This window comes from Sinocyclocheilus rhinocerous, unplaced genomic scaffold (genome assembly GCF_001515625.1).
Source record: "Sinocyclocheilus rhinocerous isolate Xijiao unplaced genomic scaffold, SAMN03320098_v1.1 scaffold1206, whole genome shotgun sequence".
In the NCBI taxonomy this organism is placed as follows: domain Eukaryota; kingdom Metazoa; phylum Chordata; class Actinopteri; order Cypriniformes; family Cyprinidae; genus Sinocyclocheilus; species Sinocyclocheilus rhinocerous.
Genome location: NW_015659931.1, coordinates 61,500 through 76,024, shown reverse-complemented (window position 1 = coordinate 76,024; position 14,525 = coordinate 61,500). Strand labels below are relative to the sequence as shown.

At 36.3% G+C, this 14,525-nt stretch overlaps 1 protein-coding gene and 1 long non-coding RNA gene across 2 annotated transcripts in view; both read left to right on the top strand.

Moving 5' to 3' along the window:
• The first annotated feature begins 1,020 nt into the window (after window positions 1-1,020).
• On the top strand, window positions 1,021-4,481 carry LOC107724512 (tubby-related protein 1-like). Its single transcript, XM_016533485.1, has 8 exons — window positions 1,021-1,027; window positions 1,127-1,212; window positions 1,361-1,528; window positions 2,088-2,200; window positions 2,301-2,409; window positions 2,514-2,612; window positions 2,782-2,953; window positions 3,888-4,481. Exons 1-8 carry the CDS (start codon window positions 1,021-1,023, stop codon window positions 4,019-4,021), a joined length of 888 nt encoding a protein of 295 aa, XP_016388971.1. The 3' UTR covers window positions 4,022-4,481.
• A 3,111-nt stretch (window positions 4,482-7,592) lies between these two features.
• Window positions 7,593-14,525, top strand: part of LOC107724530 (uncharacterized) — a 12,094-nt gene continuing 5,161 nt past the window's right edge. The window contains exons 1-2 of the long non-coding RNA XR_001638032.1: window positions 7,593-7,757; window positions 8,143-8,209. This is a non-coding gene — a long non-coding RNA (uncharacterized LOC107724530). The remainder of the gene's footprint in view (window positions 7,758-8,142; window positions 8,210-14,525) is intronic.

The following is a 14,525-nucleotide window of genomic DNA, read 5'->3' as shown; positions in this document are numbered from 1 at the left end:
AGACTTAAGGCAGTCATTGCCTGCAAAGGATTCTCAACAAATTATTCAAATTAAACATTTTATTTATTATTATATTTATTTGTCCAATTACATTTGAGCCTCCGAAAATGGGGGTACTGTGTATAAAAATGGTTGTAATTCCTAGTGTTTTATGTTATATTTTTGTTCAACCCCTTGAATTAAAGCTTAAAGTCTGCACTTCAATTTCATATTGTTTCATTTTATTTCTGGTGGCATACAGAGGTGTGTGTGTGTGTGTGTGTAGTTTCATGCTTCAGATTTTAAAAAAAATATTTTTATGTATTCCTGTACTCAACATGACTCATTATAAGAAAAAGTATAAATCTGAAAAATGTGCATATACTGTATATGTATATTAGTGCTGTCAAACGATTAATCGTGATAAATCGCATCCAAAATAAAAGTTTTTGTTTACATAATGTGGCATACAGATCCAAAATTATGAAAATTTGTTCCGTGTCCAAATGTATATGGACCTAACTGTGTGTGTGTGTGTTTGTGTGCAGTTTCATGCTTCAGATTTAAAAAAAATATTTTTATGTATTCCCAAGTTTTTGTTTACATAATGTGTGTGTACTTTGTATATTTATTATGTATATATAAATACACACGCATGCATATATTTAAGAAAAATATGGTACGTTTATGTTAAATTATATTTATATATGTTATAAATTATATGAATGTAAATATTTTCAAAATATATACTGTATGTGTGTGTAGTTATATCTACATAATAAATATACACAAACACGCATATATTATGTAAACAAACTTTTATTTTGCATGCAATTAATAGCGATTAATCGGTTGACAGCCCTAAATATATACATAAAGGTGAGTGTGTTTCAAACAAAAAATGTTATATTCAAGAGTTATATTCAAATATATTGTTTTGTTTTTTTTATTTGTTGCTTTCACTTGCATGCTTACTGGTGAGGCATTGCATTTTTTTTTTTTTTTTTTTTATAGAAATGAAAAATGAAGTTAAGGGGCCAAATGGAGGGTTATACTATGCCATAGTGTGAGGAAATTGGATATTAGTAGTTCTCTATGTCCGAACTGATTTGTTTCCATGTCTAATTTGATTGTTTCTCATCCTCAGGTCCTGCTAAAGCAGAAGAGACTGAAGACTCTGACTCAGAAGTGACACAGAAAAAGAAAAAGAGCAAAGGGAAAAAAGGCAAAAAGGTGAATTCATTATTTCACATTATTCTCATTCCGGTATTTGTTTATTATCCTTTTTCTCAAGTAACGATAGTGCACATGTGGTTTTTGGGCGGGAACTATGATTACCATGGTAACAGTTTCTAAGATGACCTCTCTTATTCCTGTGAAGGAGGAGCGAGCACCTTCTCCTCCCATCGAGTTTGACAATCTGGAGGAGTACGTACTTCAGCCTGCACAACAGGGTGTCACGGTAAGGTGCAAAGTGACCCGCGACAAGAGAGGGATGGACCGAGGCCTTTACCCAACATACTACCTGCACCTGGACAACGAGAAGAAAGTACAACATCTATATTTATCTGTATAGGCCTTCATGGTGTGGATTTTTTGAAAGAAGTCTTATATCTGGACCAAGACTGCATTTATTTGATCAAACAGTAAAAACAGTAATATTGTGAAATTTCTGTGTGATTATATGTTCCAATGTAATTTATTCTTGTGATATAAAGCTGAATTTTCAGCATCATTACTCCAGTCTTCAGTGTCACATGATCCTTCAGAAATCATTCTAATATGCTGATTTGCTGCTCAAGAAACATTTCTGATTATTATCAGTGTTGTGTTGCTTCATATTTTTGTGGAGACAGTAATGCATTTTTTCAGGATTCTTAACCGCATTTTTTTTAATAGAAAACTTTTGTAACATTATACATGCCTTTACTGTCACTTCTGATCAATTTAATGCATCCTTGGTGAATAAAAGTATTAATTTCTTTAAAAAAAAAAACATCTCAAATTGACCAAAAAATGGCCCAATATCTCACTACATTTATCTTATCAATCTAGAATCATTTGAATTCAGATGCTGTTACAAATTCTGATGTCCATCTTACATCCAGGTATTTTTGTTATCGGGAAGAAAGAGGAAAAAAAGCACAACCTCAAACTACTTGATCTCCATTGACCCGACCGACCTCTCCAGAGGAGGGGAAAACTTCATTGGGAAGCTGAGGTAAGTGGGTTTGCTTACCATTGCCATTATAGCTGCTCCTCTCGGACAGGTCTATAACACAGTCTCTTTGATTTAAAGGATGTTTGCATGTATATTTCAGGTCAAATCTGATGGGAACTAAGTTCACGGTGTTTGATAATGCACTGCATCCGGACAGAGCTCTGCCAGACATGTCAAACGCGCGACAGGAATTAGCAGCTATTATCTATGTAAGGCAACATCCACTGTAACCACTGTAATTTTGGTTGAAACACTAAGCAGTTACTTAATGCATGTTATATTTGACTAACATTAATTTGCATTGTGGCTTTAGGAAACAAATGTTTTGGGCATGAAAGGACCAAGGCGAATGATTGTAATTATTCCTGGCATGACCAAAGACGGAGAACGAGTCCCCATACGACCACGTAGTGCAAGTTAAAAACAACTATTTATTTAATTTATTTATATATATATAATTATTTAATTTATTCAATTATAAATATTTGTATTTATTAATTTTCACTTATTTTATTTTATAATTTTTTTTTTTAAATTTATTATTTGTTAAAATGGCATCTGAATATACTGCTTCCCAACAGGAAAATGATGGCCTCCTCATTAGACATCAAAACAGAAATATGGAAAACGTGATAGAGCTGCGCAATAAGACGCCAGTGTGGAATGAAGAGACGGCGTCACACGTGTTAAACTTCAACGGCAGAGTCACACAGGCCTCCATCAAAAATTTCCAGATTGTGCATAACAAAGACCGTAAGTAACTCAACCATATCTCTGTAGAGCTGTTGATATTGCTCTAAAACAAAAGCTACTGTATGTTTGAAAAAGCATACTTGAATGCTACTTATTTTGCAGTATGCAGAACAAGTACAATTGCAAATGTAAAGAATACAACATATATTATTATCTGTGTTTTATAGTGTTTATAAATTGTCTTTTTTTTCAATTTTCATTTTAATTTTAATTGTTTTTTCCCCCATTTTTATTAATTAATTTTAATAAAGTTTTTAAATGTTTCTATTTAACATTTATTTATTACTTCAGCTTTAGTTTTAGTAATTTTAGTACTGCAATTGTATTCCTGTCAGTTGCAGAAGTATGTTTATTAAATCTAATATTTATATTTTTTCAACTCTATTTTAATCAATGACAACTTAAAAAAAACGATTTAAAATGTAACAGTTTTAGTTAACGATAACAGTGGTACTGAGCATGGTTCTAAAATCAACATGATCATTGGGCATATACTGGTAACTTGTACACTTTAAATGCTCTCGAAGTTGTTGAAAAAGTGTCTGCCAAATTTGTTAATATCCCACAACGCAATGCACTTGACTTCACTATCCATTTCCAGTGTAACAAAAGTACCAGAAATAATATTAACTGCTATTTTAATCTCTCTATTGATGAGTAACTGTCAAAAGTGAAGACATTTGTACACAAATGAATTAAAAATGCAAAATAATCATATTTGAAGATATTCCATACTGATACTTTGCGTACTGTTTCACTATTTGTATGTAATAGTACGAAGTGTGCAGTATACGCTGTGCAATATGCAGTGCCTATCAGCACTCTGAACAGTTTAATGTTGAAAAATGCATGCAAAATGTTAATCAGTGTTAGTATTGGTATGTCTGCTAAGCAAATAAAGCATTGCATGACCCTTTTTTGTGCTACATTTCAGAGGACTACATTGTGATGCAGTTTGGGAGAGTAGCAGACGATGCCTTCACTCTGGACTTCAGGTATCCTCTGTGTGCCGTACAAGCCTTTTCCATCGCTCTCTCCAGCTTTGATGGCAAAATCGCCTGCGAGTAAAAGCGTAAAGACGCCCTGCTGGTGTCTTTCTGTGATTTCGTCACACGCAGCAAATGGGAAACGTTCTCACTCAGCATCAGCTCAATTCACAACGAGACCGAAACCCATAAATCTGTAAAATAAAGCCACCATTGCTTGTGGGGTTGCATGATTTTACATGCCATAGAGAGATCTGCTGGTAATATCCGCTTGGGCTAAAATCAAGTAATGGTTGTAGAGTGGGTGAACTGAGAAGGGAGGAAGTGCATTGAGATGTTTGATTTGAGAGTTTGAAAAATGCAAATGGCCCCTGGTGGTGAGGAGGTCACATTAGACGTGATGTGTGTTTGAAAAGGGAAAAAGAAACGATGGATTGTTTTAGTTTTAGGTTATGCATACAATGCAATTAGGAAAAATGTCTGCTTCACATTTTAATAAATTGTTATCTTATACTATGAATAAAAAAAGCACTTTGTTTATAGGAATAGTTCACCCAGAGTTGAAAATTTGCTGAAAATGCTCACCTTCAGGCCATCCAAGATGTAGATGAGTTTCTTTCTTGGAGAAATATAGCATTCCATCACTTGCTCAGCAATGGATGCTCTGCAGTGAATGGGTGCCGTCAGAATGAGAGTCCAAACAGCTGATAAAAACATCACAATAATCCACACCACTCCAGTACATCAATTAACGTCTTGTGAAAAAAGCTGCGTGTTTGTAAGAAACAAATCCATCATTATGGCATTTTAAATTTACTTCTAGCAAAAAAAAAAAATACGAGTCCATAATCCATAATAACACCAGTGAAAAAGTCCATCTCCTGTTGTCCTCTCACATCAAAATCCATCAGCAAATTTGTTTAGAGCTGTTTTGGCTTGTAAACGGTGCTTGATCTCTGCATATTTCTCTTCGGATTCAAACGAGACGACTTTTTCACTAGAAATAGCAATATTGTGGATAGAGGACTCCTATTTTAGCCGGAAGCAATGGTTTGAATGGTTTGATGTTAATTGATGGATTGGATTACTTGTGGATTATTGTGATGTTTTTAATCATCTGTTTGGACTTTCATTCTGACGGCACCCATTCACTGCAGAGGAGCCATTGGTGAGCAAGTGATGTAATGCTACATTTCTCCAAATCTTTTCCCATTAAGAAACAAAATCATTCTGGCTGGCCTGAGGGTGAGTACATTTTTGAAAAATTTTATTTTTTGGGTGAACTATTCCTTTAAAAAAAAAAAAACATTTCTATGTATTTTTGGCAGTTGTGCTGTGTTTTGTGTGTGTAACCGTTAAGAATGCTAATCTGAGAGCAAGCAAGAAAGCGGTTGTCATCTCAGCCACTCATGCAGTTTCTTGCTTACTCAAGCAAAGCTGATCTGGAATAATAAGTGTCATTACAGGAATAACGTGAACAATCACCTGATGCAGATGTGAACACCTGACGTTTGGTGTTTAATTGTTTTGTTTTGCCTTGTATGTGTCATTGTAGTTTAGGATTATTTGTGTAACATGGGATGTATTTGATAAAAACCCATAACTGTCTTAATCCGTGCAGACAAAAGTAATTAGTCATGTTTTTCCATTTTTACTTAATGTGAATGTAAATGTAGGAAGGAAAATGCAATACTTTTAAATGAAATAAAAGTGTTTGTAAAAATGTGCTTCATTTAAGAGTTTCATTTCTGGGTGTTTTTGCTCTTGGCAGTTCAGGCTGCTACAGCTGAAATTAAAAGGCAAAAAAAAAAAAAAAAAGTCAACATGGAATAAAACTACATTCTTCTTGCACATTCCTGGTATTTTTGTCCATGTTTCATCTTTACATTTTTTTAATGCTTCTCTTTGACTCTGAAATAACCTTTTTTTTTTTACTTTATGCCACCAAAGCAGCTTTAACATTGAACATTGATGTCAACCAATAGCCAAATACCTATTTAGACAATGTTTTAGGCTTTAACATTTCGCTTAATTTTCATTTCATAAATGCCACAATAATAATGGAAAATTACAGTAGATTTGGAAGTTGTGAATGCTGATTTATAATGACTTTAAATGCCTTTCTAAATCTGGTAAGGTAAAAAAAAAATACAGATCTTGAAGATAAAGTCATTGCATGAGGCCAAATGAATGAACTGTACTCGTATGGCTTTAGTTTTAGTTGTGATATTACACTGGGGATCTCTCTTTAAACTTTCAGCCTCAGGCCAGACGATCTGTCACAGCCTGCTGGGTTGGTTGTCCAAACTTGTTGGTGTCAGAAAAGTTTACCACGCAGAGTTGCTGTGATAGTTTCAAATACTTCCTCATCTTGTCCCTGTAGCTTTTTGTAACCCTTGTAATATTTTAACTTTACTTTGCTAATCTTTACTCTGGACTGTGCTCGCGTGTTTCAGATGTGGCCTACAGAAGGAGCTCTACGCCTGTAGAGATGTATGTTAAAGGAGCATACATTATAATCTTAGGCTCCATTCCAGCATATTACATCACTGAGTTTGACTGTTGTGCTCCCTTGAGACGCTGGTTGTGGTGAAGAGGTTTCACTGTTCACACTCATCGCTCTGGAATGTTGAATGGATTCTATTAGAATTCCTGGACGATGAAGAGGATGATGATGATGGCCTTCTAAGGGTCTGAGAACCATGCAGTATTTGACCTGGTTAATCACTTGGTTTTACAGATGGTTTTAAATACAGTGATAAGTTCATTTAATGAGTTATATAGATGTTTTAAATTATTAATAACATAGAACATTAATATTATTGAAAAACACAGATTTTATTACTCATTCCAAGTTTTTTTTTATCTAAACAATTTTTAAACTACTTATTTTAATTAGCATATTTTACAAATTTTTAATTTAATTTAATTTTTAATTTTACAAATTTTTTACAAATTTTTTAAATTTTTCATTTAAATTGGCAGATTTGATTAATTATTCCACATTTTTGTCTAAATTTTTTAAAACTACACTAGTTTGTGTTTTCAGTTGAGTAGGCTATATAAGTATTTATTTTAAAAAGCATATTTCCATATTTTATTTTCCCATATTTAAATTAGTAATTGTGACCCTAAACTTTAAAATATACATTCAGAAATTCCAAAATAAGTATCTGTTATATCCACAAAAACAAAAGACTACTAATTAAAAGTTACTAATTAACTAAGCATTGTAAATGTTAGTCTAATTAGTTCTTTAATGGACGTTAATAACTGTGTGAATGTTTACAAATATATGCAGTAATAAACACCAAGACTTTTTGTGATGCGCAATTTAAGGAATGTGCTCTTCTTTTTTTTTGTATTTGTCAAGAATAATTTTGCCTGTCTCGTTAAATAAATAATCAGTACCAGATTACGTTCCAGATATTATCTAATCAACGATAAGTGTTCGTGAAAAACGCCATGACATTAATCTAAACTTGGTATTTATAACTCGATGTACAGTAGCTCAAGTAGCCTGCCCTACAGCTTTACTCTTTTCTTCTCTGCGGCCCAAAGTGGGCGGGCCTTTGGAGAAGTCCCCGCCCCCCAGCCGTGTTGATTGACGCGCAACGGTGGCCCCTCCTTAAACTTTTTTTCCCTCCTTCGTTTTCCACTGAAGTGCGTGAATTTCATACCAAGCCCATACTTCGCATTCCACCTTTACTGTCAAACCGGGAGAAATATTACTGAAAACAATAGAGCACCAAGATAAATATACCTTTAAAGAAATAAACCTCGTCCAGTTCTATCGGTAGAGGTGTTTCTCAATAAAGGTGAGTTTTAGATTCACTCGTTCCCTTTGTCTGGTCGCGTTTTTCATGCCGCTCTAGCGAAGTTTTCAGATCTTTGTCATATTTCGCATTTTTCCTCGGAACTCCCTGCGTTGGGTGGGATGAGGGACAGAATTCCGTGTGGATATGCTGTAGTTGTGCGTGTGTGAGAGCGAGGGAGCCGATTTTAGTGCGATAGCCCGGAACTTTTTGCCTTTGAATTAGACTTTTAAGTTAGATACATTATTGCAACTAACGCTTCCATTGTTGCGCGTAGAAGTTGAGTCGAAAATGTCATGCTCGTCTGCACAGGCTCTTATTTACTCTCATAGCATGATTTTGCAAACGCATGTGATAGAAAATGAAGAAAGGGGTTTTGTTGTTCCAGAGAGTTGCCAGAGAGAAACGACAGAAGTGTTTGGAGAGATCGTTCACCCCTTTTTCTACGTTATCAGGTAAGGGTGACTATGTTTGTTTCACTTGACAGGCTCAAGACGTTTATTAGATTTAATATTTACTGATTTCTGTGGGGTTATTAGTGACGTGAATTTAAGAGTATAGAAATACATTAAAGTTATGTTTTCCATTTATAAAACTTCTTCATTACGTGTGAAGGGAAAACAAATTACACTATTGGAAAAAGTTCAGTGTTGACTCAGTAACCTATATAAATAGCGTAAAAACATAATTTATTATAAAACTGCTTGATATGATAATTGATTTCTGTGGAAGCTTTTATAATTGCCTTCAGGCAATTTTCCATATTGTACCATCCAGACTGGTTTATCAAAACCGAATTCAGTATTTTTTATATTTTTGTATGGAATTTTATCTAAATGTCTGTATACTATTGATTATACTATAATTATTATTTTTGTGGCATTAAAACTATTTTGCCAATAAAAACTATCAGATTTCCTCAGGTAAAGTAATGACGTTGAGTGATCTTCCCGCCCAAACAGCCATCTTTCCTCAGATTGAGCATTTCCATATTAACCCTTCTATAGTTTAAAGATAATTTCGACCCTTTTTGGTGTCCTATCCGGGATTTGTGACACTGTCAGTAATATCTAAACAACAAAAAAAGCAGGTTACAGTTATGTGTAAAGTTGTTTTAGATAATTAAAAAAAAACAGTTTCTCATCATCTGTGATCGTTATGGCCAAATTTGTTGAAGAACCAATCATTGCCTTTCAACAAGTTGTACAGCTTTAAATAGTTTCTGTAAATCTATGAAATTTAAAAAAAGTTTTTCTTTTCCAACATCATACTTTGCAAGCAGATTAAATACATTGTCCTTGAGAGTCTTTAGACCCTCATGAATTTAATCATTTTTTAATGTGACACAAATTTGACTCACAGGAGGATGCAGTTTCTTAAGACAACAAGAGGGTTAATGAATCTTATCAAACATTTCCATCTCATCTGTGTATTAATTTCAGTTTTACAGGTTGTTGTTTTTTTCAGGGTGAGTGGGTGAGGCCGAAGTATTTTGAGTTTAGTCCTTCACATGAATATGTTAATTCGTTATTAGTTCACCCCACACATATGTAAGTGATTTTAACGATGCTCTCCACATTTTTATTGTTCCTCTGAGTTACTATTAATGGACAGGTTTCGTTAAACAGAAATGCTGCACTTCAGGTTGAACTTAGTCAGTTCAGCCCAAACTGCCTCTTCAAGTTCTGCTGCTTGATTAGGTTGTCTTATGTTTTTCCTCCTTTTAGAAAGGTTGGGCTTCTCAAAAAATGGTCGAAATATAGCTAGATATAGGTCAGGTTGTGTTTAGAAGTGATTGTTGTTTTGTGTAATTCTTTTTTATAATGTATTTTGTATATCCTTAAAGAGTCAGTACGTAGACCAGATGTTGTTTTGGTTTTAGTTTAGTCAACAGTGAAAGTAACTAAATTGTGCTCCAATTTATTAACTCCATTTTTTTGTTTACATTTTGATTAAAAGCCAAATCTCAGCCAAATCTTTTTCTTGCTCCTGAGTCCAAAACACGTTTGCATTTTTGTCTTCTGAAATTTATTGAGATGTTACCCCATTGTCTGATCAACAACAAATGAGACCCAACAAGAGATTTACACATCAGAGGTTTGGTTTCACATTACTGAATGTCACGGCTTCTTAATTAAGTTTGTTCCAGGAAGTTTAGTCTAGTTTAGCTTGTGGCATGCACTCCAGGCAACCTGTCATGGTATTTGCCACTTACGTGATATGCACAATTTACTGTAAGTCACGTGGTAAATATATATATATATATTCCTTGGGTAAATATGTAAGCTCAAGCTGTCTAGTTTTAGAGTTAGTTGTCCCTTATGCAATTTTCATTGATCAGTATTGATGAAGATCATATAATGTCATATAGTATTGATGAAGGCATATAATGCTGAAATTACACATAATACAATTTAAAGTTTGCAAAAGCACATTTCTGAAATTAAAAGATTTCCCAAGTATTGTTTCGCACAGAATTCTAAATCAGAACATGTTTTTTTCCATTGACGAGGTTTGCACTGGAACGGAGGTGATTTTCTATTCAGTTTATGCACAATTGTACGTTTTTCCCGATTGTTTTGCGGGCAACATGTTTTAAGCAAACATACTTTTTTTGAGGGTGAATTTAAACAGATGCCGTGCATTGCCTTTTATGGCTTCCGCGATGGGCCACATTTGTTGTTTAGCTGCAAATTTGCTGTTCTCATTTTGTTCAGACATCACAAACGAACCCTGAACTCCCTCTGCTGTCAGGCTTTGCCGAGCGAAGACACGTCATTTCAACGTCTGCTTTTTCTCTCCCGCTCTAAATAGAGCTTTACTGTTTAATAAGCTAACAAATCAGTTTTAATGATTTGTTTGTTCTTGTGCTGAGCTTTCAATCCAATCCCCAATCTGGTCCTGAAGTTTGCAACCATCTCCACGGCATTTCTAGCAGTTCTCGATGCAGAAAGTCCAGAGCGTATCCTCCTTAAGAGATCGAGAGTGTGTGATCGGAGCAGATTGTTTGTGCCATATGTGTGTATGTTGCTGGCCAGTTGACAGTTCCTTTAGCTGGTTTGTGTTAAGGGCCCAGCTGAGAGCGTAATGAGCCTCTTTCCATTTGTGCGGACTGAAGCGGCCTTTTAGCACCCGCCGCAGAAGTGGCTCTCCAAATGGTGACCACTTACCTGTCTGTCAACAGAGCTCTGAACAAATATCTAGCTGTGTGCGTTTTCAAGCCCCCCAAAAAAAAACAAACCCCCCCCCCCCAAAGCCATAAACCTAGGGGAAACACTGCTAGCTGTGTGTGTTTTCAAGCATTTGGGAGAAAGAGAACATCTTACGTGATGCGCTGCCGTTTGGCCTCCTCACCGCCCCATGTTTGCAGAAGGAATCATTTTACACGGTCTTCAGTTCCCCAAAATGTAATTTTTCCTTTTCAAATTAAAGTCCTTTTCCACGTCGTGGTCGAAGGAGCCTGCGGCGAGACGCGAGCCAAAGCACACACAATGTGTCGCTATGCTTTATTAATTATGATGGAGAGACGGCCCATGAAAGTGTGTTTACATTGCGCTGAAAATTAATGCCCACTCTCGGGACACTTGTTTACATACATTTCCTGCGCGAGGCATTGGCAGATAAGATTTTTTTGGCTTCTTCGTGGCTGTTTTCGACTTGAAGGAGGGGCGAGCTGTGGGCTAGAACAGTATAGCCTTTGTTTCTGTCTGTCTGAAGTTGCTAAACTTTCCAGTTGTTCTTGAAACCAACTGTTTGTGACAGCGCACCGGGGTTCATGTGGCAGTCAGCTACGCTCCGTGCAAACATGCACCTGAGTTGCATCTAATCTAATAATCTGAATTGAAAACGGAAGGCAAGTTTTGGCCTTCTGTCTAGTGGTTGCATTTATTTGTCATTCTTTATTAAGAAGCTCTTTCATGTGGTTTTTCCAAACCTGTATGACTTGTAGAGATATTTTGATAAATGAAACGACATGTTGGTGAATAAATGATTACCTAATTATAATTTTTGAGTGAAGTAGCCTATTGATTTTGATGTATAACTTGTCTCGCACCATTTGTGCTACGGAGATTGACGATGTCTCATATAATGCCGCATATTAAAGAAATGTGTGGTATTACTGTCAGGGAACGGACTTGCTGATTTTCACCTGGCATATGATGAAACGGATGAAAAATTCCCATAAATCTACCTTGAAGGAGGGACTCTTTGACTTGGACCAGTACATATCCACCTAGCAATTACCCAAAACACCCTAGCATTGCACTTTGCAAGAAACAGTTAGGCTACTTTTCTTTGTAAAATCTGTTATTGTTTTGATTATATTATCAAATGCATCTTCTCTAGTTTTGGATTTTTAAAAAACAAATGTTTAAAATGTAGATGCAACTAATTGATTTAGCTTTTTTGGTGATTTGTCTTTTATACTTTTGCCATATTTGATTTGGAAATCAAAGATAAGATGTTAAAAGATAAGTTTTAATCTAATCTTAATAATCAAGAATCAGATTGCAAATATAATTTCAGTCTTTAAAATTTCATGTTTATTTGCTGTTTCTTTGTAGTTAATTGAAATTCCTGAGTGAAAACTGTTTCTACACCAAATCTTTGTCGGTTTTTGAGCTTGAGAAGGTTGTATCTATGTCTTCCTCTGTTTTTGGCATAGAAGTGTGACTCAGAGATCAGCACATGGGGCCTCTTTCTCTCTGCTATCCCAAGAGTCCTGTGAGCATTCGTCTCTTTATGCATGTCTTTTCGGTTTTCGTGGGGTTTGGCTTGAGCCCCTGCCCTAAGCCACTAAATGACCAAGTCATGCAAGAGCACTCCTTCACAAATTCGCCTGACGATTTTCCGCGGAAAGTGCTGAATCAGACGTTCGAGCGAGTCCTCTGGCACACGCGGAGCTCTTTGTGTCAGTCTTTCCTCTGCTGACTGAATCAGGACTATAGTAAACCATATGGAGAGATCTGAGAGCAGACAGCCGTCCTGGAAAGTCACTCCGGTGGATAATGTTGAAAGTCAGGAATCAGAAGTTGAAACAGCAACATTACACACTAACTAACATTAAAAAAGTGAAATCGCAATCAACCACCCCTTTAATATCGCAGAGATTCATGTTTAGCTGTCTCATATGCATCAAGGGTTATTTCCACGAGGTGCTACTGTTCATGTAAAGAGTCATTTTAGTGCTCTTAGTTTAGTAAGAGCGTTTTATCCCTAAATTCACTCTCTGCCTTGGTAGTTTTACATTTTTTCTCATCTGTCGAGCAGCTCTCTATCACAGGCTCTTCAACAGCTCTGATTGTTTCCTGAGTGCCGAGCCAGAGAGGAAGTAAGAGGAAGTTATTGGAGGAGAAGGGTAGAATTTATTAGAGCTAAACACAGAGAGGGAAAGAAAGTGAGCGAGTGAATGAAAGTGATTGGGGAGTTGGAGAATGGTAGAAAGAGATAATATGCAAGAGAGATGTGCTGAGACCAAAAGGGTTTAGTCTCTCAGACAAGCTAATAGTCCTGGAAGGGTGTTGAAGCGATGTCTCACTACTGACTTTTAAACAAAATCTCACTATTATTTCTTGGAAGTCAGGGTTCTGACCCGCAGGACTTGATTAAATGGTATCAAACATGATTAAGATCACATCTGAGGCTCTGAACATATCTAAGCAATTACGTGTAAGCAGTAGGGGTGCTCCGATCAGGATTTTTGAGGCCGATCACAGAAAGCAGCATCTGCCGATACCGATCACCGATACCGATCTTTTTAAAGCCTCCTTTTTGTCATTTATAACTTTTTATAGTGATACTCCAATCAGGATTTTTAAACATTTATTCAGGGCCTGAATTTCATTTTTGAAAATGGGGGGAATTCCCCTCTTAGGGGCCGTTCACATATCGTGTATTTTGCGCGCTGAAGTTCGTTATTTTAAATAAAGACGAGCTGCAGGCGCGCTCATAATGGAAGCGACGCGGTTGCGACGTGCACGCGGTGCAACGCGCTCATTTTTTCCAGGTGCGTCCGCGCCGCATCGAGATAAAAACCTTTCAACTTTTCAGAATGCCGCAAGCGCACCGCGGGTCATGTGACAAGAAACAACCAATCCGCTTCATCCTTTCCCGTAACAGCATTGAAAGCTCAGCCAAGATGAAGAAACAGCTGATCATAGCTGTACAGGGATAGCCATTTTTAAATAAATTTAGTAGCAGAGCTACTGCAAGCGATTTTTAGTGCTGCAAATCCATTTATCCTTTGCTGAAACTTCCACGCCTTCATGGAGAGTGCAGGTCATGGTTGCTTAGCAACGGCAGATGCCTCCAGAGCGCAAGCGCCCGAATGCTTTGGAAAAAGGCAGAAAGCGGCGCACCTAGCGTTTTCCACGCGTTTTTAGGCACGACATGTGAACGGCCCCTAAGGTGTCTCTTGTGAGAGGGGAAGCAGCTTTCACGCAGGAGTCTGCTCCTGATCCGTTGCTGTTTACCACAAACACAACATTTATCCATTATTTTGATTTCAAATCCAAACATTGTCACTGAAAATGCTTTTTCAGCATTGCAATTCTTTTTTTTTACACGGTACAATAATACAATCTTTCATAGACCTGTTTAAACACAATCCTTTTGCATTGAAATCTTTATTACAACCAATCCTGCGGTTCATAAAAAAACGTTGTTTTCCTACCTCCATGAGTGCCACCTATTTTTGCCTTGTTTATCTAAAAGGGCTCTTTCCCTTTAAACCTAGCCAAAAAGCCATATGTGTTGACTGTGAAACACAGT

Coding starts and splice junctions, on each gene's coding strand:
- LOC107724512 (XM_016533485.1), top strand. Junction 1,213..1,360: donor AAGGGAAAAAAGGCAAAAAG/GTGAATTCATTA, acceptor ATTCCTGTGAAG/GAGGAGCGAGCACCTTCTCC. Junction 2,410..2,513: donor AATTAGCAGCTATTATCTAT/GTAAGGCAACAT, acceptor TTGTGGCTTTAG/GAAACAAATGTTTTGGGCAT.